The 27,519-nt window shown below is 45.7% G+C and overlaps 2 protein-coding genes across 3 annotated transcripts; one reads left to right on the forward strand and one right to left on the reverse strand.

Annotated features, from left to right (window-relative positions):
* Positions 1–980: 980 nt before the first annotated feature.
* Positions 981–12,472, reverse strand: LOC128345960 (exocyst complex component 8). Of its 2 annotated transcripts, XR_008316721.1 has the most exons (3): positions 10,676–12,472; positions 1,624–4,003; positions 981–1,512 (listed from the first exon to the last, which is right to left on the reverse strand). XR_008316721.1 is itself a non-coding variant. In XM_053298705.1 (2 exons), the coding sequence occupies exons 1-2, from the start codon at positions 12,302–12,304 to the stop codon at positions 3,395–3,397; spliced, it is 2,238 nt and encodes a 745-aa protein (XP_053154680.1). In that variant the 5' UTR covers positions 12,305–12,472; the 3' UTR covers positions 981–3,394. The 2 variants fall into 2 exon arrangements, 1 of the variants encoding a protein (XP_053154680.1); XM_053298705.1 differs by having other exon boundaries at positions 981–4,003.
* SPRTN (SprT-like N-terminal domain) lies at positions 12,471–24,142 on the forward strand. The gene is made up of 6 exons (XM_053298719.1): positions 12,471–12,609; positions 12,888–13,137; positions 16,571–16,670; positions 16,824–16,952; positions 20,770–21,028; positions 22,039–24,142. Exons 1-6 carry the CDS (start codon positions 12,576–12,578, stop codon positions 22,779–22,781), a joined length of 1,515 nt encoding a protein of 504 aa, XP_053154694.1. The 5' UTR covers positions 12,471–12,575; the 3' UTR covers positions 22,782–24,142.
* The last annotated feature ends 3,377 nt before the right edge of the window (positions 24,143–27,519 follow it).

Consider the following 27,519-nt stretch of genomic DNA (forward strand, 5'->3'; position numbering starts at 1 on the left):
GCACCGGTCCCAATACAGATCCCTGGGGGACCCCACTTCTTACTTCCCTCCATTGTGAAAACTCTCCATTTATACCTACCCTCTGTTTCCTGTCTTTCAATGTTAGCAATCCACACATGTACTTGTCCCTTTATCCCATGACAGCTAAGTTTCCTCAGGAGTCTTTGATGAGGAACTTTGTCAACAGCTTTTTGGAAGTCCAGGTAGACTATGTCAACTGGATCGCCTTGATCCACACACTCGTTGATACTCTCAAAGAAGTCCAAAAGGTTGGTGAGGCAAGATTTACCTTTGCGGAAGCCATGCTGGCTCACTCCCAGCAGGGCCTGTCCTTCTAGGTGCTTTACAGTTTTATCCTTGAGGATGCTTTCCATCAATTTGCCTGGAACGGACGTTAGGCTAACTAGCCTGTAATTTCCCGGATCGCCCCTGTAATGCTTGCTACCACATGCTTGCTACCACAAGACTAGCTCTCCTCTGCCTAGTAGCTGAGACAAAAGATGGCTCTGCCTTCTTACCACATACGCTTATGTTGCACCATCTGCTATGAATGTCCCTGCAGAAACAAACACACACTGTGTGTGTGTGCGCGCGCGCTTCAAGTCAAGGCTTACTTGCTACACACGCCTTATTCCAAGCCATATCATTGTTCCATTGAACCCAGCATCGCCTGCTCTAGCAGTAGCTAAGGTCTCAGGCAGGGGGCTTTCCCCAGCCCTGCTACCTAAAAGCCTTTTAAGGAGTGCCAGGGATTTAACCTGAGAGCTTATGCATGCAAAGATTGTGGGCTGTCACAGAGCTGTTTCCTCCCCACCAAACAACACTGGAATATAGCTGATTATGACTATGATTATTGTGTGGCCTAAAGGCACAATACTGTTACGAAGTAAATCCCACTATCCAATGGGGCTTACTCAGTTGTGGGTTTAGAACTGCAGCCTTAGTAGCAGAGTTAAGTGCTCAAACTGCCAAAAAATGCATCTGATTTAAAAATCAGGTTTAATGAAAAAAGCTACATCACTGCACCTGATTAAATAAAAATAATAATAAAAACTTTTAAGGCTCATTCTCACATGCACAGACTTAGACAAACAAAAGCATCATTTAAAAATATTTTCAGGACACACTTATTTTAATCCATAGTTATTTGAGCAAACATACAAAGGCTGTCTGCAAGTTTAAGCATATATCATTGTTCTCATTCATAAAGAATTTGGCCTCCATACATTCTCAGGCATGACCTAAATAAAACCATGAATTACAAAACACACAAACTATTTAGTGTTGTTCAGCTATACAAAGCCACCCACTAAACATAATTTTCTAGGCCCATCTCAAGCAGCCTCCCGATGAGACACTTGTCCATGACTTAAATGGTAGGACCACTTAGGCCGTTGAAGGGCCATTCCTGCTTCCACCCAATCTCCTTTAGTGCAAACGTACATATTCCATCAGTGCACATGCGAGTGATGTGGTTCCCATCCCTAAAGCAGGGGTTCCCAGACTGGGAGCCTCCAGATGTTGCTGAACTATAACTCCCATCAGCCCAGGCTACAATGTATTGTGGCTGGGGATGATGGGAGCTGTAGTTCATCAACATCTGGAGGCTCCCAGTTTGGGAACCACTGCCCTAAAGCATTTTCCTTTGGAGGGCAAAGATGGACAAACTCAGCTACTTTGGGGAGCATGGTTGCTTTTGAGCCACGGCCAGCAAGGGAGAAAATCTTCCGACTTCTAGGAAGATGCAATTCGCCCCACAAACAGCTGTTTCGACCAAACATTTGTGGAATTTGGGACAAGAGAGGGAGAGAGAGAGACAGAGAGATTTCCCATCTCTTTGTTCTGGGGCAACTTGTTTGTACTCTGTTCAGAGTTAATTCTATCTGCAGCCGTTTTGAAGGTGAAGCTAATTCTCACGAGCAGGGGTAAAATATTTCCACAGTTTCTAAAGACCACAGTTGTGAATTAAGGCTGTTAACACTTCCAGCCAATAAGCCACACATTTCATTTTACAGTTTGTTGAAGAACACTGGCCAGAAGGCTCTTTTTATAACCAACTGGAAGATGCCCCTCGGTGTCATTAATTCTGGTACAATGACAACATATCGGGTACAATGCAATAGTACTGCAGCATGGTAGGAATTTCATCCTCTAGTAGGCAGGATGAGGCTTGCAGACAGCCCAACTTACTTTTAAAAGAAAAGAACACCCTCTACCAACATTGCACCTTTATGCAGAGCTAAAGGTAGGGGTGCTGTGGTTAGGCCTTGACATAGCGTAGTTCTTTTCATGTTTACTCCTTCACCCCACGTGTGCCTCTATTCCCCAAAGCCTAGTTCCCATTTGTAGTAAGCCCAAAGCTGCTAGTTAGTTATAAAAGATCCCTGGAGTTCCTCTATTAGGCTGATTAGGCAGTATGTAAAACTACCCTCACAGATGTTTTCAAGCTATCATTCCTTGATGCTTACGTAAGCAAACAATTTTGCAGTTATATACTCTTCCTTCAATTAGTACCACTGGTTGTAGTCCAAAGATGTGTGCAACAGAACTGTGAAGGCAGTCATGTCTTCTGTACTTTCTAACACAGCACCTCCCACAGCTCAATGCTGCTTTTAGGATATAATAGCAAATTTTTGGATCTTTGATTACAGAGACTGCTGTGGCAAAGCTGCAATGAAATATCCAAGTGGCTACATCACTTTCTTGTGTACACAAACACACCCTCAGCCCCTTTTCACTTGCATTCATTCAATGTAATTCTCATCTACCTCAAATCAGGCAGAAAACATATTTGATTCATGTGCCTTACAATTCTAACAGTATTTGTCCTTGATAAGAAGTGGTAATACATGCTAGAATTGCTATTAGTAGAACAGGGTATTCCATGTTCGTGTCAGGTTTTAACTTGCAAAATAATGTTTAAGCCAGATCTTTCTGACACTTGCAGTTTACAGTCTTTTTTCAAGACTGTCTTTTATTTTCCCTACAACTGCTGCATGTTCTAACTTTTCAGTAAACAGAACCACCGGAGATATCCTGTCATTTATTTTTCTGAAAAGCCAGCTAACTCTTGTTAAAAGTATTCTTTATCATATTAATGAGATTTGTGAATATTTCATTAGCAGCCCCAGGTAATCTCCTTAACCTAGAATGCCACAACCAGACCTTCACAGAGACTCTGCTGTATGTGGCTTCCCAACTACAGTACTTGCTTTTATTTTTATCCCTTTTTCTTTGCCCTCCAATTTACTTGCAAGTCATAATTAGCTAAAGTGAGTATTAATGGACTCTGTTGGTATCAGAGATTTGGAAAACAGACATATATGCATACATACATATATTAGGTATACAGTATACACAACATTTTCTATGAAAAGAACCAAGGCATTGCATTTCACACCACGGAGGTGGTACTTTCAGGATTAACACGCATGAGTCTTGAAGCATTCCTCAGCTCTTGCAGTTGCTTTGCTGGCTTTCCAACGCCTTCCTCAAACCTCTTCTCCACGACAGGAAGGACAGTTTCATACAGGAAAGATGCATTCTGCCGGATAAATGCTTTCTTCTCAGGGTCCTGTTCGCACCGTAAGCTGTAATCAACATGCTGGACAGCCACAAGGATGATCTCTACTAGGCTTTCCAGCAGGACCATATGGAGCTCTGGGAAGTACAGTTTGAGAGCTTCCTCCAAAAAGGCCATCGTCTGTTTGGTGAAGGCCACCACAGTGTAGCTGAGATTCACCCAACAGTCATCGCCCGTGTACTGCTCAAAAGTGGTCACACCACAGCTCCTCATCTCCTCTCTAAGTCTGCCTAGAGCTTCTGGGGTCATCAGGTTCATTCTCCTCCACATCTCCTCAGAGTTGCGATGCTTCGTGGCCTCAATGATGATATCCTTGTAGCTTTGCAAAGCACCTTTGATATCCTTCACTAGCAGGGCATGAATGATGAAGGTCAGGTCCAGACCAATCTCGCTGAGCTGCTTGCAGTGTTCCTTTGCCACCTTCAAGAACAAGTTGCATTATTAATCACACTACATTGTTAGGCTCTTGCACAACAGAGAGGCATCGTAACACCCAAAAGGTGGATAATTGCATACCAGTATGAACAGCAGGAAAAATTAAACAAGTTAAACAAGACAAACACAAAACACTGACTTCAATAATTTTGAATTCAATATTGAAGCGAGGCTTCAATAATTTTGGAAATGTCTCATTCTATCTGCAGTTTAAATCCACTCCTCACTGCCATTTTCTCCTTACTTAATAAAGATATGAAATCTATTTTTTTGGCTTAAAAAAAAACCAAACTTTTACGCAACTTGCAATTTGCCACTTGTCTTCTTGTGGGGCATGAATAGCAACTATCCCCAGGAAAACACCCAGGCAGCAACTTTCTCTGATCTGCGGATAGAGTTAAAAAAGAGTGATGAGAAGAGTAGGAAGTATTGTACCTACTACTGTATTAAAAGTAGGTAGTATTGTTCAAGCTGGTTTCAGAAATGGCTGAGGAACAAGAGACATCATTGCTGATGCACACTGGATAATTGAGAAAGCCAAAGAATACCAGAAAGAAGTCAATTATGTGCTTTATTGACTACAGAAAAGCCTTTGATTGCATCGACCATGTCAAGTTGTGGAATATCCTTAGGAAAATGGGTGTCCCAGAACATCTTGTTGTTCTCATTAAAAACCTATATGCAGGGCAGGAAGCCACAGTCCAGACAGAACATGGTGAAACAGACTAGTTCCAGATCAACAAAGGAGTAAGACAAGGCTGTATACTTTTTCCTTCTTTATTCAATTTATATGCTGAACATATACTGAGAGAAGCTGGACTGAAAGAAGATGTGCGTGGTTTTAAAGTTGGAGGAAGAAACATCAATAATCTGTGCTATGCTGATGACACCACTCTGATAGCTGAGAATGTGGATGATCTGCAAGCTCTAATAATGAAAGTCAAGGAGGAGCACAGTGAGAAAATTAGACTACGACTAAATGTTAAGAAGACTGAGCTAATGACAACAGGTACAGCAACCAGCCTCAGAATTGACAATGAAGACACTGAAGTGGTGGATAGCTTCTGCCTTTTAGGATTGCCCATCAACAGTCAAGGATCTAGCAGTCAAGAAATACACTGCAGACTAGCACTTGGTAGGGTTGCAAAGAAGGCCTTGGAAAGGATATTTAGATGCCATGAGGTGTCTACACCTACAAAGATTAGAATCGTTTGGACAATGGTTTTCCCCGTGACACTCTATGGATGCAAAAGCTGGACTTTGAAGAAGCAAGATAGAAAAAGCATTGACGCTTCTGAACTTTGGTGCTGGAGAAGACTTTTCAGGATACCATGGACAGCCAGGAAAACAAACAAATGGATCATAGAACAAATCAATCCAGAATTCTCACTCGAGGCACAAATGACTAGGCCCGAACTATCATACTTCGGACACATTATGCAAAGACCCAGCTCCCTTGAGAAGTCTATACTGCTGGGGAAAGTTGAAGGAAAGAGAAGAAGAGGATGACCAGCAGCCAGATGGATGGACTAGATTACGACAGCAATGAATGCACCACTGAGAGACCTTAAAGGCCAAGTTGAAGACAGATCATCCTGTAGAGCAGGCATCCCCAAACTGTGGCCCTCCAGATGTTGCTGAACTACAATTCCCATCACCCCCAGCTACAATGTATTGTGGCTGGGATGATGGGAATTGTAGTTCAGCAACATCTGGAGGGCCGCAGTTTGGGGATGCCTGCTGTAAATAATCTATCTAAGAGGTCACTAAGAGTTGACACCGACTTGACGGCACTTAATCAATCAATCGTAACTACATATGTAGTAAGGTGATGCCAATATAGGATCCAGTCATAATCAGCTTTAGTTGTGACTAGGACTTGTTTGATTAATAAAAATGTGCTGTGTGCTTAATAAAATGTGCTAGTTAGACCCCACTTGGAATACTGTGTCCAATTCTGGCCCCCACATTTTAAGAGATATGTTGATAAACTCGAATAGGTTCAGAGGAGGGCAACAAAGATGTGGTAAGGGGTATGGATGAAAACCAAGTCCTAGGAGGAACTGTTGAAGGAACTGACTATGTTTAGGAACATAAGAAGCTACCTTATACCAAGTCAGACCACTGTCCATCTAGCTCATTATTGTCTACACAGAGTGGCAGCAGCTTCTCCAAAGTTGCAGACAGCAATCTCTCTCAGCCCTGTCTTAGAGATGCCAGGGAGGGAACTTGGATGGGGGGGACGGGACACGGGGCATCTTCGTTGACTATGGGGCAGCTATCCCAGTGCTGGTGGGGAATAGAAGTAGTAACGTTGGCAGGTCATCAGGCTGTTCCAGGGGAAGGGTAGTCAGAAATTTAATAGCTGTCTCCCCTTCCGGCTGTCGTGCCAGCTCTTTGACCTTTGGGAGCACTGCCAACAACCCTCATAGCCTTTCCCTGCTCCTCTGTAATGACAGGTCAGTCCAAAATAAATCTGAACTCATCGGGCCAACCTGGTATGTATTACCGAGACTTGGTTTGGTCCCAGCTTCTCCCGCCAGGATATTCTGTAGAGGAGCAGGTGAGGGGACGTGGGCGGGGAGGTGGAGTGGCTGTGGTCTATAAGAATAACATCTCCCTTACCAGCGTCCCTGTTAGGGTATTGGACCATACTGAATGTGTGTACTTGAGTTTGGGGACCAGGGATAGATTGGGACTTCTGTTGGTGTACTGCGCCCCGCTGCCCAATAGAATCCCTTACCGAGATCACGGACTTGGTCATGGAACACGCGTTGGAGTCTCCCAGAATCTTGGTGCTGGGGGACTTCAATGTTCATTTCGAGACCAATCTGTCCAAGGTAGCTCAGGAGTTCATAGCGGCCATGACAACTATAGGCCTATCCCAAGTGGTCTCTGGACGACACATATTGCATGTCACACGCTTGATTTGGTCTTTTACTCTGATCAGGGTGGTGTTCTGTGGGTAGGGACTCCTCTGACCTCCCCATTGTCATGGGTGGACCACCATCTGGTTAATGTTGGACTTACAACCACTTCCCACCTACGCAGGGGCAAGAGGCTCATTAGAATAGTCCACCTGAAGAGGTTACTGGATCCAGTAAGATTCCAAGAAGCCTTGGAGGGATTCAGTGTTGGCTTTGCTGGTGATCCTGTTGATGCCCTGGTTGAGAATTTGGAACAACTTGCTTACCAGGGCAGTAGACACGATTGCTCCCAAGTGTCCCATCCAACCCATTTCAAATTTGGCCCCTTGGTATACGGAAGATCTACGGGGGCTGAAGTGGCTAGGTAGGCGACTGGAATGCAAGTGGAGAAAGACTTGACTAGAATCTGACAGATTGCGACATAGAGCACATTTAAAGATCTATGCTCAGGCAATACGTGCGGCAAAGAGGCGGTTCTTTTCTGCCCATATTGCCTCTGCGAGTTCACGTCCAGCAAAGTTGTTTAGGGTTGTGAGGGGACTAGTATCTGCTCGCCATCCCTTTAACCAGAATTTGGAGTCATCAGTTACCTGCTGTGATGTGTTTAAAGAGTTTTTCACAGATAAAATCTCTCGGATTTGGGCCAACCTAGATGGAGACTCCACAATCAATTTGGTGTCTGAGCGAGAGGTGCCCAAGAACTCCTCTTATGTGATTTGACTGGATCGGTTTCAGTTTGTGACTCCTGAGGATGTGGAGAAGCTGCTTGGATCAGTGAGGCCTACCACTTGTTCTCTTGACCCTTGTCCAACATGGCTTGATCAATCTAGAAGTAGGGGTGTGCACGGAACCGCCAAACTGTGGTCCGGCACTGGGGTGGGGGTAGCTTTAAGAGCAGGGGGAGGGTTTATTTACCACTCCCGCCGCTTTCCTGCTCTGGCGCTGTAATCGTAGGAGTAATTTGGGCGGCAGGATACCTCCCTGCCGCCCCTTCCCCGCTGTCGCTGTAAAAGACTCCCAGGAGTCCTTTGCACGCGCTTCATGTCTCTGTGACGTGCACAAAGGACTCCTGGGAGTTTTTTTACAGTGACAGCGGGAAAGGGGCGGCAGGGAGGTATCCTGCTGACCCAATTACTCCTACAATTACAGCGCCAGAGCGGGAAAGCGGCGGGAGGGGTAAGTAAACCCTCCCCCCGCTCTTAAAGCTACCCCCCCAAACCCGAACCGGACCGCCCAGGACCGGACCGGTCCGGAGGCCTTTACAATGGCCTCCGGACCAGTCCAGGCCCATCCCTATCTAGAAGGGAGGTTGTTGTAGGCAGCCTGGTGGAAATAATAAATGCTTCTCTGAAGGAGGGCAGGATGCCTCTTTGTCTTAAGGAGGCAATCATTAGACCTCTTCTAAAGAAGCCTGCTTTAGATCCCTCAGAGTTGAGCAATTATAGGCCTGTTTCCAACCTTCCATGGCTGGGCAAGGTAATTGAGAGGGTGGTGGCCTCTCAGCTCCAGGCAGTCTTGGAGGAAACTGATTATCTAGACCAATTTCAAACTGGTTTTTGGGTGGGCTATGGGGTGCAGACTGCCAGACGGCCTGATGGATGATCTCCAATGGGGAATTGACAGATGAAGTGTGACTCTGTTGGTCCTTTTGGATCTCTCGACGGCTTTTGATACTATCAACCATAGTATCCATCTGGAACGTCTTTGTGGTGGGAGGCACTGTTTTACTGTGGTTCCACTCCTACCTCTCAGTTAGATTCCTAATGGTATTGATTGGAGACTGTTGCTCTTCAAAATCTGAGCTTAAGTATGGTGTCCCTAAAGGCTCCATACTTTCTCCAGTGCTTTTTAACATCTACATGAAACCGCTGGGAGAGATCATCAGGGGATTTGGAGCTGGGTGTTACCAGTCTGCTGATGACACCCAGATCTACTTCTCCATGTCAACTTCTTCAGGAGCTGGCATATCCTCCCTAAATGCCTGCCTGGAAACAGTAATGGGCTGGGTGAGGGAGAATAAACTGAAGCTGAATCCAGATAAGACGGAGGTACTTATTGTGCGGGGTCGGAACTCCAGAGCCGATTTTGATCTGCCTGTTCTAGACGGGGTCACACTTCCCAAAAGGAACAGGTTCGCAATTCAACAATAATTCAACAATTATTTGAACACACACAATGAGAACAGCATAATGGTATCTGTGTTTGTAGCAAGGATAGGAAGCTTGTTGTGTCCTGATCTATCGAAACAAGTGGAACAAGTTCATTATTTATTTTAAAATTCTATTTATGCCTCCCAGTTTAAAAAAAGATGTTTACCAGTCATGACAAACAAGTCCCACTGGAAGCAAATTGACTAAGAGATGGTACCTTAGGGCCAAACTTTTTAATGCCAGAAGGCTTGGCAATAAATCCTGCTAGGAAAGACAGAAATGGGGTATGATTATCAATCAGAAGTTTTCTCCAGCATTGCTGACATTCTGGCCAGCAGGAAAAGGCCACCTGGATCTCACCATGCTGTGCAGACAATGCAAGGGTATCTTAGGCCGACCTTTCCCCACTGCCTAGGATCTTCTGCTAGAAGTAGTGACAGTGTCAGATCCCAGAACAAGCAGCAGCAAAGGAAACACTTTAGCAGCCACTCCTCACTCCCTCATGATCAGACCCTCATCACTTCCTAGCTTTGCTACATAGAGCACAGATACCATGATGCTGTTCCCATTAATGTGTGTTCCAAGCCTAGACAGCAGCTGCCAAGGGTCAGAGTATTCAATGACTTTAACAGTCTGACTCATCAGCTTCCAGCAATCGCTCGGTTGAGTGGGGTAAGTAGAAGACAGGATGGACAAAAGCCCCTACAAGTCACAATTTACATGGCTTCCACATACAGAGAGAGAGAGAGAGAGCGCGCAAGCATGCTTGCAAGCAGAAGGTTCCAATTTCCCTCCCTGGCTTCTCCAAGTTAGGGTTGAGAGAGATTCCTGCCTGTAACATTGGAGGAGCCGCTGCCAGTCTGTGAAGACAATACTGAGCTAGATGGACCAATGGTTTGACTTGATAGAAGGTGGCTTCCCAGGGACATAGCTAGAATTGAGCAGATGGGTTCAAAGAACGCAAGCTCCTGAGGGCCCCCCAGCTCCACCCTTCCCTATTTCCTTCATTATCTCCCTCACTCAGAGGGGCCACCGGGGAGAGGGGTGAACATGGGCCCCTCTGCCTCTCCCCTAGCTACGCCCCTGCAGCGTCCTATGTTCCTAGACACACACGTTTATGTATACAAAGACACACTACTTTTCTATGGAAAAGTTCTCAAATTGTTTCCCATAGAAACAAGATGATTTCCTCTCCCCACCCAAAAGACTCATAATCTAAAAAGAAACACAAAGGTAGATACCAACAGCAGCCACTGGAGGGACTCTGGGCTGGGTTTGTATCCAGACACACAGTTGCTCTCCCCAGCTAAATATAAGAGAATAGCCAGTTTGCCCATTTAGGAAGGGAAACCTAGAGAACATCCTGTTTCAGAACAGGAACTTGGACTGGATGGCTCAGGTGTCCTTCCAATTCATTATTTTATTATGTTCTATGGAAAACTGAATAAGTGATAACACATCTTCAGTGGTATTATATGACAGAGTGGAAAGACAGAGCAGTGATAGAATGAAGCATGTTTGACTGAACACGACTTTGAACCGCCCCCTTCCCCTCCTTTGAAGTCCGGGCTTCCTCTCACCTTTACACACTCGGCAGCAGTAGACAAGCTCTCCTTGCTGTCAAAGACCTGCTTGCTGAAGGCATCGACGAACATCTGCAGCGCCGTCCGGGCCCAGACCACGAAGGCGGAGTAGCAGCCACTGTGGCCCGCGAAGTCCGTCTCAAACTCGCGGGCCGTCTCCAGCAGGCTGGTGAAGAAGACGTGGCAGAGCTTGTGGATGTACAGCAGAGTGGCGCCCTCGATGCGCAGCTGGCGGGTGGCTGTGCGCACGGCGGCTTCCCGGTTGCGCAGGAACAGCTCGCACGCCTTGGTCGACTGGCCCAGGCGAATGAGCTGAGACACCGCCCGGCGGGTGGCTCTGGGCCCGCCGCGAAGGGACCGATCGGGGCTCAGCTCGAACACCAGCACCTCGGTGAGCTGCCGGACGCGGCCCTCCACCTTGGCGCGCAGCTCCTTGACGGGCGCAGTCGCCGGCTGCTCGGCCAGATACTCGTTCAGCTTCGCCAGCAAGTCCACGGCCCCTTCGAAGTCCCTCTGAGCGATGCAGACGTCCAGGTCTTCGGGGAGCTCCTGGATCCACTCGAGGGAGAGGTCCACCTCCACCCCGCCAGCCGCCTCCGGGCCGGCGGGCTCCTCCTCGTCCTCCTCCTCGAAAGGATTGCGGGCCGCCGCCTCCGCCCGAGGAAGAGGGGGCGCGGCGGGGGGCGCCTGCTCCTGCTCCCGCAGCCGCCGCTTCTCGCTGAGCAGGCGGCTGCCGCGCTTGGTCTCCTCCAGCACTTCCAGCCACTCCTTCTTGATCTTGGCGTTCTCGGCCTGGAAGATGCGGCTCTCGGGGAACATGAGCAGCTTGAACATGTCCTTCATGGGCGGGTTGTCCTTCACGTTGACCACGGCCAGCCCGTCGAGCGGGTAGAGGGCGTCGTAGCGGTAGGCGCCCCGCCGGTTGGGCAGCCAGGCGGCCACCAGCAGGCAGTCGTTCAGCAGGAAGGCGTGCACCCGCTGCACCTGCCCCATGTGGTCGGCGTCGTACTCCACCAGGTCCCCGTTGTAGACCAGGTACTTGCCAGGGCTCTCGGGCAGCAGGTCGCGGCAGCCCTCCACCTTCTCCAGCAGCGTGGTGAGGCTCCGCTGGCCGCCCTCCTCCTGGGCGGCGGCGGCGGCGGCGTCCCTGGCCGAGAGGGGCAGCAGGAAGGGGTCGGCGGTGGCGGCGGCAGCCCGGCCGCGGGCGCCCCCCAGCAGGGCCGGCTCATCGGCGGCGGCGGCGGCGCCGGCCTGGTGCTGCTGCTGCAGCTGGAGGGCCTGGGTGACGGTCTCCAGGATGCCCTTCTGCTCGGTGAGGATGTGGCTCAGCTGGTACATCTCGCTCTCCAGGTAGCTGATCTCGCGGGCCGTCTCGATGAACTGCCGGTAGTTCTGGTAGACGTTGCGCTTGAGGCTCTGCGCCGTCTCCTCGCTCAGCGCCTGGATGCGCTGCCGGTGCTCCTGCAGGTCCCGGTCGCCGTCCGACTGCTGCGACAGCACCTTCACGTACTCCTCGGCCGCGTAGCTGCTCGACTCCAGCTGCCGCCTCAAGCGGCTCCCCCCGCCGCCGCCGCCGCCGGCAGGAGCCGCAGCCGCCGCCACCATCTCGCCCAGCAGCAGCGCCATGATGACTACCGCGGAGCAGCAGCGAGAGCCCGAGCGGCAGGCAGGGAGGAAGAAGACCCACGCAGAGGCTGCGCCTGCGCCTGCGCAAGAATGCGACTTCCAAAGACGCCCTCTGCAGCCGCCGAGCTCATCGACAGTGCGACAGAAGAGTGGCTGCGATTGGACAAAAGGGGCCGCCAAGGAAATAGGTTATATTCCTGCGCTAAGCCGAGCATAGTAATAGAAGAAGAGAAGAATGACACCATCCAAGCTTCTGATAAAATAGCTTCTCATGCAAACCCGTAATTTTCTACCAAGACAATGGAGTAGGTCACTCTTGTATTTTCTTATCTCTGCGGGGCGCAGCCGAGGCTATGTCATAGATCGCTATCCCGGGAGCCCCAGAATTCGGAGCGATGCGCAAGCGGAAGCAGCCGAAAGGCTGCGGCAGGAAACGGACGGGAGGGGTGTCTGTGTGTTCCCAATACAATCCTGTTCAGAGCATGCGCTAGAGTTGGAGCGGTTTTTTGGTGAATGCCGGCTGGCTGGCTGGCAGGCCGATCTCAAACCAGCGGCTCCGCTTGAGCTGCTCTTTTCCTTCCAGGCGTGATGGACGGAGACTTCCTGCTGGCACTCCGGATGCAGGAGGAGTGGGAGGCGGAGGAGGCTGCGGCGTCCTCCTCCTCCTCCTCGTCCCCTTCTTCTGTCCCGCGGCCGCTCTCGGTGGTGGACGAAGCCTGGGAGCTGCTGGACCCCAGCCCCGACGTGCGAGGCCTCTTCCTGCAGTTCAACGAGACCCTTTTCTGGGGGCGTTTGGCGGCCGTGGAAGTGAAGTGGAGCCCGCGCATGACGCTGTAAGGGCAGGGGGGCGGGGGCGGGGCGGGGCGGGGGCGCTCCCTCCGTGGCCCTTGGAGGCAGCGGCTTCTTGGTTCCTTGGCCGGGCTTGTCCAGGGGAAATGACTGACTCTGGGCTTTTCCTTTCTTTCTAGGCTAGTGCTCTTCACTGTTTTTCAAGCGGGACCACTTTGGCAAAACGCCTCCAGTGTGAGATCCATTTCCAGTGGGGCGCACTGCCCAGTGCTGAGGGGCGGGACGGGGGAGGCCTTGAGGGAAGCCGAGTCCTCTCGAGCTGCAGTACTGCCTTGGAAAGGCATGTGGAGTCTAGTTCCCCTGTGCCTTTCAAGACGGCTCTGGGACTTGAGAGGGCTCTTTCTCTTGAACATGCCTCCTCTCAGCTGACGCCTCCGTGCATTGCTGGAGGAACATGCAGCATACTTTGGCCAAACTTTTGCACAGATCTAATAAACGATTGCTGTCACCTACAAACATGGTGCAGCAGGGAAGTAACCTGCCTAGGGAGCAAGAGGTTGCTGGTTCGAATCCCCACTGGTATGTTTCCCAGACAATGGGAAACACCTATATTGGTCAGCTGAAAGGCATCATCTCATACTGTGTGGGAGATTGCAATGGTAACCCCCTCCTGTATTCTACCAAAGAAAACCAGGCACCGACTCAATGATGCAACCTTACTTTAATAAACAGTTAGTTATGGAGCCGCATTTATGATCACCGGTAGCCACCACTGACTCCCAAGCGTCGCAGTTCAGAACACTGGTCTAGGCTGCCAGTCCTTTCTCTCAAGGCGCTGTATGTGTGAAGTGTCTCACAAGTCTTTTCTCATATATCTTCACATTGATCCGTATCAATGGGAAATGGTCCCTTAAAGAGGGACCATAAACTAAGGTTGCAATCCTGTCCACACTTGAAAGAAAATCAAATTATACTTGTTGGGACTTATTTCTGATTAAGCATGGTTAAGATGGTACTGTATGTCAACAAAAGGTTTCTAGTCCCTCGCCTTTTGTTTCTAACCATACCCATGTTAGTCATATGAAGAGGTAGGGAAGACCTTTTTATTACTTTGCTCTTCCTGAAGCAGTTCTTTCTTGCAAGAGGCTGTTAAGAATTTTACAGCTGCATTGTGATCCAATTGCAGCATCCCCTTGATAACACTGACTCTCTAAGTGTTAATCTGTTTCAGAAGTCAACATTCCCATTTTGTAGATGGGGATGCTGAGGCGGAGCAAACAGTTATTTGCTCAAAACCATTTACGTAACTGGGTCGTAGTCTTAAGTTCGTCATCTCGGTGGAGTCTCAGTAGTAGCAAGTTTGCTGTTCTGTCCAAGTGGCAGAGAATTGCAAAGTTGCACTTGTATTTCTCCCTGTACAGGCAGTATGATGTCTTTTGCAATGCTATATTAGCAAAGGAGCCTGTGTGCCCTGTGGCATCATCTATAGCAGAATAAAGTGACAGAGTGGAGTGTACCACTACAAATGGGGGGGAGGGGCGGCTTTGCTGTTCTTGAATATTCTCCCACATTTAAAAAAAAACAAAAAACTTTAAGTACAAAACATGTGCATTGTGGATGGAGGATCTTTCAGCCTGATCGCTGCTCTGCGTTTTTTCTTGATTTCTGCCTGCATTCTGGCATAGTCCAATCTACCACCTCATTCTGCTGCATGTGTAGATCAGAACTGCAGGGCTAATTTCCAAGCGCAGAAGGTCCTAAATTTCATCCAGACCAGGACTGCACAACTTCAGTCCTCCTGCAGATATTGGATTACAACTCGCATCTTCCCTCATTAATGGCCCATTGTGGCTGTGGATTATGGGAGTTGTAGTCCAACTCCCTGAAGTCTCAACAGCTGAAGGGTCAAAGTCTTGCAGCCCTGATGTAGATAGAAGATATTAGAGCACATTCTTAGCTGCTGCCACAATCACTGCAAACTGTCCTGTGGCTGCTGCAGGCACAGTGCACAAACAAATCCAACTTTTTGCCTTGCTGCAGCTTCTGATAAGCACATGAATATTAGTACCTGAAAACATATGTCCCCAATCTTAAGGATTGTTTTACCTCAGAAAAAGTTCAGGTAATGGAGACGTAAAGGTAAAGTGTGCCATCAAGTCGATTTTGACTCCTGGTGCCCACAGAGCCCTGTGGTTTTCTTTGGTAGAATACAGGAGGGGTTTGCCATTGCCTCCTCCTGCAGAGTATGAGATGATGCCTTTCAGCATCTTCCTATATTGCTTCTGCCTGATATAGTACCAGCAGGGATTTGAACTGGCAACCTTCTGCTTGTTAGTCAAGCATTTCCCTGCTGCACCACTTAAGGTGGTGCAGCATGAGATGATGCCTTTTAGCACCTTCCTATATCGCTACTGCTTGATATAGGAGTTTCCCATATTCTGGGAAACACACTATGGGAGACTTGAACCAACAGCCTCCTGTTCTCTAGGCAGGTTGTTTTTCTCCACTGTGCCATTAGGTGGCCCCATACTGCATGTACTCACATACAAATAATGGTGATTCAGAAAATAGATACCGCAAGCTATAACTGAATAGGTATTGCTGGAAATTTCAAATAAACACTTTAACTGGAAGTGAAAAGTTCTTGTGTCCATAGTCCACTGTGTGAACATAGCTGTTAAGTTCATTCCAGCTGTGATGACAAAATTAGCCACTGATCCAGTCTGCTGTTTGTTCTGCATGAGAAACAGGAATTCCAGGTCTAGTTTCAGCTGGGGTGTGAACTCTATGTTGAAAAATGCATCAAGTCATAAACCAGGTCTTCCATTTTTATATGCTGATGTGGCCTCTTGGTTCTTGTTTACAATTTGGGTGGAACATTATATCCCATCATTTACTAGAGCAGTACAAAGGGTGTGGCCACCATATATGCGGTCTCTTGTTCAATTGTCTCTTGCTTAATTGTTCAAGGGCATAATACCACAACAGCTGCTATAAGTAAACCTACTGATGTTTGGTAGCACTAATTATAAACAAAATATTCTGCACACATTGGAACAGGAAAGCTAGTTTCTAGGAAAAGTCTAAATTAGCCATGAGTTGAGTAGGGGGAGCAGCTAACAAATATTGAGGTCATCCACACAATCAAAAAATGTGTTTTTGGGTTTGGGAGCTGTGTGTTCTCCCAATTTTCGGTTGTGTGAAAGCAAGTTAGGAGGGAAATCCCGTAGAAGTGATTGTGTGGAAGCAAGATAGGAGGAAAAGCTATCCAGGTTGTCCTCCTCCCTTGCTTCCACACAATCACTTCTATCCAGGTTTTTCTCTTTCTTTGCTTCCAAACAACCAAAAATCGGGAGCACACACAGTTCCCAAACCTGGGTAGAACACAGTTTTTGACTGTGTGAATGACCTCATTGTGTGTGCCTAATAGGCTGCAGTAGTAATCAAGCTTGTGTGTGTGTGTGCTGTATTTTCTAGGTGTGCTGGAGTTTGCTGCTATGAAGGACGGGGTGGTATGTGCTCCATCCGACTCAGTGAGCCACTTTTAAAGTTACGGCCAAGGAAAGATCTCGTAGAGGTATTGTAAGATAGGACTCCTTCTGTTGATGGACATAAACCAGTTTTTAAAAAACTGACTGCACACATTCCTAAAATGGCCAACCTAATAAAAAATAATCACATTCCCCTCAAAAGATAATCTTTAATAATCCAATAATTATTTTAATTTCAGACTCTGTTACATGAAATGATCCATGCCCTGTTGTTTGTGGACAACAGCGTCAAAGATCGTGAGTCCCATGGCCCAGAGTTCTGCAAACACATGCATCGGATAAATCGCTTAACTGGGGCCAATATTACGGTAAGCATTCTCTTGTAACGCTCAGTAGCTTCCAGACTTCTGAACACTTCAAGCATAGCATAAGAGACTATGTGACACATCAGCAAGGCATAGCTAGTAGTGACTAGGTTCCATGCACTCTTGGGAGGTCAGGGGGTTACTTTAAGGGACAGAGTAGGTGCCTCTTACCTGCCCATCCCGGCCCCACTGCTTCCTCCCCACCAGCACGCTCCCAAAAAGCGTGAGCTTGGGGCTGCAGCATTCCTCCTTGCAGCCCTGTTCAGGGTCGCCACGCAAATGCCCACTGCGCACAGATGTCAGCCGTTTGTGTAGTGATGCAGAATGGGGCTGAAAGGAGGAATGCTACAGCCTTGCACCCACACTTCTTGGGAGAGTGCCGGTGGGGAGGAAGCAGCGGGGCAGGGATGGACAGGCAAGGGGCACCCTCCTTGCCCCTTTAAGTAAGTAAGCCACCCACACCCAGCCTCCAAACTGGCTCAAACGCCGGCATTTTGAGCCAGTTTGGCACTCAAGAAAAGAAGCGCCTAACCTGTTCTGTGCACATCTCTAGTAATGACAGGTCAGTGACTTTGCTTTTTGCAGAGTGGTATAAGGAGAATGTAAGTAAAAATTTAACTTTAAAAGAAGTAATCGGATAATTAAAATAACCCAATACTATTCCTCCTAAAGAGTCCCCAGCTCTAAATGTCTCTTCCACATGCAGACTGCATCTTGGAAGAAATTTAAAGCTGTTTTCTGGAAATAGATTTCATACGAGAAAGGTGTACAGATATGACAAACGAAGTCCTTCTGATATGTTAAGATTCAAATGAAAGCAAATGTTAAATTAAGTCATCATTAACTATAATGAAAATGGAAAATATGAATGTTTGTTTACTTCAGACTATAAATAGTGCTGCAATTAATGAGAACAAATAGGTTTGCTTACTGGTAACTGATGATCTGGGAATGATCCGTTGACACTCCCTTAAGCCTGAGTTCTGTGCCTGTGCAGGATCATCCAGATGGAATTTGTTAGCTCCTCATGGCTCCAAGATCCACCCCATATGCATGCAGCATGTCCACTATTTTTGGCGGTTAGGCACCATTTCCTCAGTTTCTTTCCAGCCATTAAAGTGTTTGCACCTCTGTGGCAGTTGCTCCTCAGATAAGTTCTTTGCTATGTTAAAGAGATAGAAAAAAGTATTATTATTCACTGCTTTGGCTTCCTATCCTCACTCCTGCACATTGTTACTCTTACTATGTGCAATGATGCACATAGTTAGTGTAAAGAGATGCATATTAGGGCAAAAAACCCCACAACTTCACATATACACAGATGGGATCTGAGGTGTCGGTGACTGGAAGTGTCAACTCAGTGTGCGGCAGCTGTGAAAAAGGCAAATTCCACACTAGGGATCATTAGGATCATAAGGGGATTTACTATTGACTTGATCATAAGGGGATTAAATGCTAATGTTATAATGCCCTTATACAAATGTATGGTGTGGACACATTTAAAGTACTGTGTACAGTTCTGGTCACCCTGTCTCAAGAAGGACATTGTAGAACTGGGGAAGGTGCAGAAGAGGGCAACCAAGCTGATCAGGGGTCTGGAGCACCTTCTTTATGAGGCTAGGCTACAGCATCTGGGACTCTTCAGTTTGGAAAAGAGGCGACTATGAGGAGACATGATAGAGGTGTATAAAATTATGCATGGAGCACAGGGAGGAATTTTTCTCCCTCTTTCACAACACTAGGCCAGGGGTCATCCCATGAAATTGAAGGCTGGGAAATTTAGGACCAACAAAAGGAAGTACTTCTTCACACAGCACATAATTAACTTATGGAATTATCTGCCACTGGATGTGGTGATTGCCACTAGCTTGGATGGCTTTAAAAGGGGCTTAGACAAATTCATGGAGGACAGGTCTATCAGTGGCTACTAGTCTCGTGGCTATTGGCCATCTCCGGCCTCAGAGGCTAGATGCCACTAAATACCAGTTGCAGGGGAGCAACGGCAGGACAGGGGGTAAACCCTCATCCCTTGCCTGTGGGCTTCTCAGAAGCATCTAGTGGGCCACTGTGTGAAACAGGATGCTGGACTAGATGAGCCTTGAACCTGATCCAGCAGGGCTGTTTTTATTATTTATTTGTTTGTTTGATTGATTTTTAGACCGCCCTTACGAAATAGCTTATGCACTTAAACCTCTGGGATTTGGATACATGTTGCTGGTTATAGGACTGCAGCCTTTAACATTATTCCCCAAAGAGTCAAACTACATACACCCAGGGCTGGCATTGTGGACCACTTTTCCTCTCAAGCAGTTTCTTGAATCTGCCCATTTGTTGCATGGTTGGTCATTATGGCTTTGACACAGGTCGCTATGCAAGAACAGTAGTACAAGAAAACTGCTGGCAGAAGCTAGTGCTCTTCAAAATGCAATTCTAGAGCTTGTTTTAGAGAGGCACCAGTTATTCACTGCTCTGTAATAGCTGGAAAGTGCCATCTATGGCCTACTTCTCACTGAGATGACAGACGTAGGACTGTACAACCTCAGACTGTAGTTGGGGCTCGCATGTTTGAATGTTCACCCATAGAAAACATTCTGTCCACATAGAAAAGTGAAGGAGAAAGCAAGGCAATAGTATTCAGTCATGTGTCTGCAATCTGAAATGGTACAGCATGGACATGTTTACCTCCTCAAATATCACCTAGTCACCTTGATAGCAGTTGCTCTTCATAAATCTGTAGTCCTTAACTCACTCACTTGCAAAAGAACTCAGTGGGTAACTGCTTACAGTTGCCCTTTTGATGTCTTGTTTCTTTTGGCTTACTGGTGACAGAGAAATTGGTTCAACAATATAAAAGTATGAGAGGAAATACTAATTTTTGTAAATATAAGTTTGAGTGGATGGTTATTTTGTCCTTTAACATTTGCTAGGTAAAAGCGGTATTTGTGATCTAGATCTCTTAAATTAGTTTCCACTGATTTTAATGGGGTATGAATAGCACCAAATGGCCCTAATCCAGAGGTCTCACTTGGTTACGATGGAGCTCTGTTGTGTGTGCTCTGGTGTGGTCCAGATGTTAGAGGCCAGCCGTGTTGTAGCCATTGAGAACATGAAACAAGCTCACATGAGGTGCTACTCCCCCGTGCCTACCAATTCCCTCTTTCACTTCCTGGTTTGTGCTAGCTGTAATTTGCTGTGATGTCTAAATAAGGGGAATGATGGTTATGACTAATAGTCATCTGCCTCCAAACAAGAATCAGTAACCACCGTTTGAAGAGTGTTTCTGATTCTGGTTTAGAGGCTGTTTGTGATTGTTGATAACATACTTTGCCTGGTTCTGACATTATAGCCAGCTATAGTTATTGCAAACCAAGAAGTGGAAGCAGAGAAAGTAATCTGCACGTGCCTGAGAAAGAGTGAGCACATGGATCCTCAACATTTCCCAGTGGTTAAGCTGTGCCTTGGCTGTAATGTAGTTCTGTCCTTAGCAGATGTCCTCTCATTTACATTTGAGTTGGGGACAGCTCTATGAATTTGGGTTGGTCAAATTATTTAACTGTTTAATTTTATGGGTGTATTTTAAATTGGGTATGAACAGTCTTGAGACACTAGTTGTAGGTGGTATATAAATATGCACAATTAAATTAATGAGAATGCCCATGTGGAACTCTCAGCTTTGGTGACCAGGGAAGTCTTTGCTGGCAAGGGATCTCTGTGTACATGTCATTTAGAGCCTATGGATCAGTTAAGTGTGTCCTTAGTTAATACAAAATAGAGATGAATATTCTGCATCATCAAGGGTGTTTATTTTGTTTAATCTTAGATCTATCATGAGTTTCATGATGAAGTAGATTCCTATCGCCAGCACTGGTGGAGATGTAATGGTCCATGTCAAAGTAGAAAGCCATATTTTGGTTATGTGAAGCGTGCAATGAATAGAGCACCATCTGCAAAGGATTTCTGGTGGGCTGAGCACCAACAGACTTGTGGGGGGACATTCACTAAGATCAAAGAGCCAGAGAACTACTCCAAGAAAGGCAAAAAAAAGACTGATCAAACAAAATCTCTAGTTGATGACAAAGGTACTTGAACCTTCTTCTAGTTCTTCACCTGCTAATTATGATGTATTTAGCTAAGCATATGTTCTGAAAATGTTATAGGAGACTGGGATCAGGGTTTTTCTCAGCGACCCTTGCTCTTAAATGTTAGTTATGCAGATTTATATCTAACACTGGTTTATATTGGGGGCTCGGGGAGGCTGAATATCAACCTTCTATATATGTCTGATCTATACATTAATGTAACTAATGGTGTGTTTGAACTGGAATATTACTTGACTGCTGTATAGAACTATTTGGTATGACCCCAAAATGCTGTGCCAGTCCAGTCCTCAATAAAAAAATTATCTCTGTCTTGTTGGCAGAACACTTGGTCAGATTGATTTAGTTATTTAAGCTACAATTTTCAATACCCTGTCTTTCCATTGCAGAGTCAGACTCCTCATAAATTAAAGCAACACAGTTAAAATAAATATGGCAAAGCAATGTTTTAGTTGTGGTGTTTATGCAGAATGAGCCATAATGAATTGGAGACGGCCTGTCTTGGCGTTGCAAAACACCAGGTAGAAAAATGTGTTGTTTGCTCATCAAACCAATCAATGGCTGACATCCAGACTAAATTATTCAGTAGTACTCACGAGTTACTCTAAAGGCTTACTTAGTTTCAATAACTTAATCTAGTTATGAAGTCAGCCACTATCGTTGAAACCTGCCAGTCTTGCTTTGTTCCATCTCCCACATTCAGCCTATTGGGTGCATTGTCTTTTGAATAAATCTTCCACACTTTGAAATATTTAACCTAGTTAATACCTGTTTCAAAATCTGTTTGTTCTTATCTGCTTGTATCAATTGCCTATGCATCGTGTCCCATGGTGGAGAGGCATGCACTGTTTCACCTTAGTGTCTGAACCTAGTTGCTTATCATTGCCTCATCAATGTTGCTTAAGGTTTTTTTTTTGTTTGTTTGTTTGTTTTAAATCTGTAACCACTGAATATTACTTGGGCTGAAAGTAATTTTTTTGATGTATTTGCAGGAAGAGCTCATGGAGGCAACGTACAAAGCATAATTCCTTTTAGTGGAAAAGGATATGTGCTTGGAGGAAAAAGCAGTGTGTTGTCCTTAGGAAGATTCACAAGTCCAAGCAACAGTAAGAGCAGAGAGCTGCTTGGTTCACAGCATCATTCACCAGTTGGCTCATCAAGACCAAATCCTAAAAGTGAAACAGACTTGGAACATAATGTTCCCTGTACAAACACTTCCCCTCCATTTTCTTGCAGCGGTGGTGACAAAAATAGCTATGTTTCCAGCATCACACTTCCTAAAATATCTGTTGCTAATACAAAAGCTTACACTAATGTTAATGGCTCACCAATTAGAAACAGTTTTCTTAATGGAAGAAGATCAGATTGGAACTCTACAAATGCTAAATGGGATTTATCACCAAAGGGAACATTAAAAAGAAGCATTCCTGAACCTGCACCAACTCTATCCACTCCAGGACCTCAGACTGCATCTCAAGGAAATGGAAGCATGAATACATCTAGTGTGCCACCAAAACGAGCCAAAATGGAAGATACAGCTGCCTTTGAAAATTACTTCATAAAGAAAGCAGAGCCAGGGTGGGCTAGCCCTTCTGTGAGGAGCAAGGCTGAACCAACATCCTTGGGAAAATCTGTTACTTCTATGAGTGATCAAAGTAGAAAGGTTAGCTGCCCTGTCTGTCACTCTGAGGTTTTGGAAGCTAAAATCAATGAACACCTAGACTCCTGTCTCTGAGGTCCATTAAAATTATCCTAACCTTAAAGGTTCTTCTTTTCTCAGGGGTTGTCCACCTGAACATTGCATGTGTTCAGTGCAGTCTTCCAGATTTCTTCTAGATGAGGAATTCACTTTGGGCATGGCACTTTGTATATGAAGTAGGCTGTAAGGCTTTTTCAGCTTAAGGAAATCATTCTAATTTGGGCACTCTTGCTAGTAATGCAACCAATTTTGAACACATCTTACAGCCATAAGAGAATTTTTAAAGGAGTTTTGAAGAAACAAATACACATTTTTGTATGTTTAACAAAATATATATTCTAAAAATAAAACACTAAGCTTGTTTGCTAGCATTGTCAATACTTGTGCATATGCTCTTGAGAATCCTTTACTGAACATGTGTTAAATACTACATTTTAAGAAAGTTTCTCAGTTACTAGTTTCAGATCTAATTTGGAAACGAGTGGGTTATGCTGTTTATCACTCATAAGCAGCACATTTCAGTATAACCAATACTACTCCCAGTTCAAAAATTATATCTCATGAGAATTCCCTCCTCAAACCTTTCAAATATGGGTGTGGGGTTCTTGATTATCGTATTGATTTCAGTATTATACATGCTGCTGTTGTATCTCAGGACTAAGGGAAATGTTATGGAAATGGGAGAGCCAAGATGAATAAAGTAGGCCAAGTATTCTGCTATATGTGCAACTGAGAGCCATTTGTGACATAATTGCTTGTATCCTAAAGCTGGTTCTTGGAAAGATAGCATGCATGTGAACATGTGTTAAGGATAACTTCTGTATCTTGTGTAAAGAAAATCCCATTTTCTGAACATATGGAGTCTAGATCATGACATTGACTGTGGGCAAATTGTGTGGATTATTCTAGTTAAACATCTTGCTCTGTGCACTATATAGCAGACTATTACAACCATTCTCCTAAGGCCTCTGTAATTGTCTAATCTGTTTATTTAAATTTAGGGTTTGTGTAAGATAGAAAACTACAGGGATTGTGACATAACATATATACATTTGTATATCGGAATCGGTTCTAGATCTCTTCGGGCTTCTCGGGTGATGTGCAGTTTGCTAGTGATCTAAAAGGTCAATTTTTTCCTAGCCTTGTTCTGTTCTATCAGTTTAAATATTCAATGGGAGAAGAAGTCCAGATTTAATGTTGAGAGTTGCAAAGCCTTCCCACCCACACCCACCCCTTCAAGGTAGTATTCAAATATGTAAAGTTCATATATACTGACAGGTGATTTTTGACTGACGGTGATTTGCATAAATTAGGGTGCCTTCAAATTTGCAGTTTCACAAAACTAAATTGGAAATCCCCAAAATTGCCTGCTCTAAATAAAGTTTACTACAACTGAATTTGCTATTTCTTGTTTATCTTTGATTGTGTCCTGTCCAAAAATGTTAATCTTCTTTGTTGTGGGGATTCACAAGGCAATATGTTTAACCAGGACCTGTAGGTGTAGAACCATTTTCCAGCCACGCTATACTGTAGTCAAGCATTTGCTGGCACCCACATACCTACAGAAAGCCTCAACATCAAGGACTGTTGCTTCTTCAGTAAAGAGGGAGAAGGTGAGTGGAGTGAGCAATGAGAAACAGCAGTGGGCCAATAGGGTGATAAAAGAGCTGCTGGATAGGCAGCAGAAGGTTGGCAGCTGATGTGAGGAGATATGAACCAATACAGCTCCCAAACAGTGTTCTCTCTAACGGATTCCCAGATGTTGTTCACTGGAACTCCGAGAATCCCCAGCTGCAATGGCCTTTGCTTGGGGATGGGAGCTGTAGTCAACAACATCTGGGAATCCCTGTTAGAGGGAATGCTGCTCCCAAATCAGTTTAGCATCTCTTTCATTGTTGGCTGTGATCTCTTGGGAAGGAGATCTCTTTCACAGATAAGGAATAAGCACAATAGTGAGGCCTTTTCTCTTCTCCAAAGGCATGCATATTAAACCACATACAAAAATGTGATCTACATACATGGACACCTTTATGTATTGGGGCAAGCAATCAGATGATTGCATTGTTACATGTTTGAGGGAAGCTTTTTTAAAAATGCAGCTTATATCTGTCACATCATGCATAAGTGTTCTTCTGTTACAGGCACATTTTAACAGCTGCAAAACACAGCAAAGCCTTTGCCTTATCAAAGAATAAGAGGCACAACAGGAAAGTTATGAGTCTCCCAATATAATTTAAATTAAATGGATGATTCAGAAAGCATCTTCATAAATTCCCATAAACATTTCCATATCAAATTGTCTTTATAAATTGCAAATGGTTAAGATCACTGGAGTAGTTCATCTTTGGTTCTTTCATATGACTTATAAAACATATTTTGAAAAATAGATTGTGCTAGAGAGACTTGAGGCTTTGCCAGAAGAGCTGACTTTGATGTGCAAATTTATATATCCTGCAGTGGTGGCTACTGCCTCTTGGGGCTGGGGGAGCTAGGGATAACCATGGGCAGGTCCAACCTTGAGACAAGTTAAGAAGAAGAGGAAGGGCAATTGTGAGCTCATGTTTTCTCCAATCTGTGAAGTTTACTTGTCTCAGCCAAAATCTCCATCATTCATACCAGCACTTGGCAGCAGGGGTGTAACTATAATAGGGTAATGGGAAACAGTTGTCTGGGGGCCCACTGCCTGGGCGGGGGGACGGGGGACAGAAGCAAGTCACATGATTGACTCCCTCAGCCATGCACCCCCCCGGGCTTCCTTCAGTTGTATTCATCCTCCAAAACTGATATGAGTGTTAAGACCTGGAGCTACCAGAACAGCATGTCTTTCTCTAGTCTAGTACCATGACATGACTTGCATCGTCCACAATTTATAAAACCTTAAAAAAAATAATTTAGAATGATGTTCTATTGCGGCACATATATATAACTATGCTTTTTGTTACCACTATTCAGCCTCATTTAAGATTTCTTTACTTCATGAGCTGAGCTTCAGTGAGGGGGGGGGGGCATTTTAAAACCTGATCTCTGGGCCCGCTCCAACCTTGGTATGCCCCTGCTTGGCAGTTAGTGATTGAGTGCTAAATTTGCCCCTTGATTGGCTGCAAGGAAATGAATCATGGGCTTAGACTGGTGAACTGTAGGTGTCAGTGTGGAAAACAGTATTACCCCCTCTTTCTAAAGTCCCCATGCCACTTCTTCCCCATCCCTTCTATCAACATTATCTCCTTTCTCCCCCTCTTTGCAATGTTGGCCCTCTCCTCACCCCATGCAGAACTAGGCTAACAAGACACCTGAAGGGTTGGATTCTTGAACACCTACTTGCAGTTTCACATTGCTTGAAAATACTGCAAGGTATTTGCCCCCATTGGCACACACAGAGCCAACTAGTTTCCTTTCTTCTCTCAAATAAGCACAGGCATACTTCTTAATTAAAAAAAAAATGCAAACCCTTTTTCTCCTTCTCTCACAATATAAACATTTCTGGAATATGTCCTTAGGTTGCAATCCTATGCACACAACAGTTACTTAAGAGTAACTGCCCCCATGGGTTCATTAAGGCTTTACTTGGAAACTGTATAGAATTGGCTGCAATTCTATGTAGCATTGACTTTTTTGATTTGTACATTAAGTCATACAGATCACAGACTCCAAGAAAGGGCGATTGCGATGGAACCAGAGAGGTCTAGTTGAGAATGGGAGCTTGAGATGGAACAATAAGTGATATGCTCAAGCAGAATCAATAAAGGGATTCATTCCCCCTAAAAGGTTGTCACTGGCAGCCAGAGAAGATAAAATGCCAGAACCTACAGATTGGCACAAAATAGAAGGTATGCCAGATTCAGAAACAGATAAATTGATGCAATCAGGAAAAGAAAAGATTGCATCACACCATAAAATAAAATGTGGGACTCTGAATTCAAGAATGAAACAATGAGAAGGGGAATGTTGGAATTTGGCCATTAGACATTGTCTCTGTTCTGGTTCAGGGCATGCCTTTGTGTGTGTGTATTGGGATATATCTGTGTTTGGGGTGGAGCACTGGTGCTCTTTGGACCAGACTTCAGGGTGGAGGTCTGGTCCCTCATGCCTCCTGGGGTCTCCCAATTGTCATTTTCTTACTGCCTGCCCGATCGATCAGGGGCCTGATCACAACTGCCAGGGGGCAAGGGCGGTTGCAGCCTGATCTCCTCTCAGCAGCAGCCTTCCTGGGCTCCCCCGCCCCACCTGATTATCAGCTATTTGGCATTGCTTCCACTGAGGCCTCCTGAAGCTCTCCAGACAGACTGGCTGCAGGCAGCAGGCAGCAGAGAAGAAAGGAGGCAGAGTGGTGGCCTGTGCACAACACATGCCCTGGCCTGGCCTGCCTTCCTGTGCTGAGCCTGTACCTGCCTGGGGCTCCTCCTCAGACCTAGTAATGGAGGTGCTGTATGTGGTTTTCTTTTTGTGGCTATTCCCTCCCCCTTTGAATACTGATGGCATGGCTTGCCATAGGGCTTTGATATTGGGCACGGATGTAGGGAAGGTTGGGAGGGCTCTGAATACGGAATTTGAAATGGATTGGGCAAAGTGTTGATTTTTCATTTTAAAAATTGGATTTTCTAAAAAGTCCTATAAGTGGCTTGTTTCATGGCAGAAAACTACAAAAATGTGTGGAACTGAAGACCCCCCTTAGACCATCATTCCACCCCCATATGGAGGACTCTGCCCTTTGCCTTCATAAGAAAGGGTAAAGCATCATCCCTTTTGTCCCACCCTTTAGCTTTCCTGGAATGGC

The sequence above is a fragment of the Hemicordylus capensis genome, chromosome 1, assembly GCF_027244095.1.
Source record: "Hemicordylus capensis ecotype Gifberg chromosome 1, rHemCap1.1.pri, whole genome shotgun sequence".
Lineage (NCBI taxonomy): Eukaryota > Metazoa > Chordata > Lepidosauria > Squamata > Cordylidae > Hemicordylus > Hemicordylus capensis.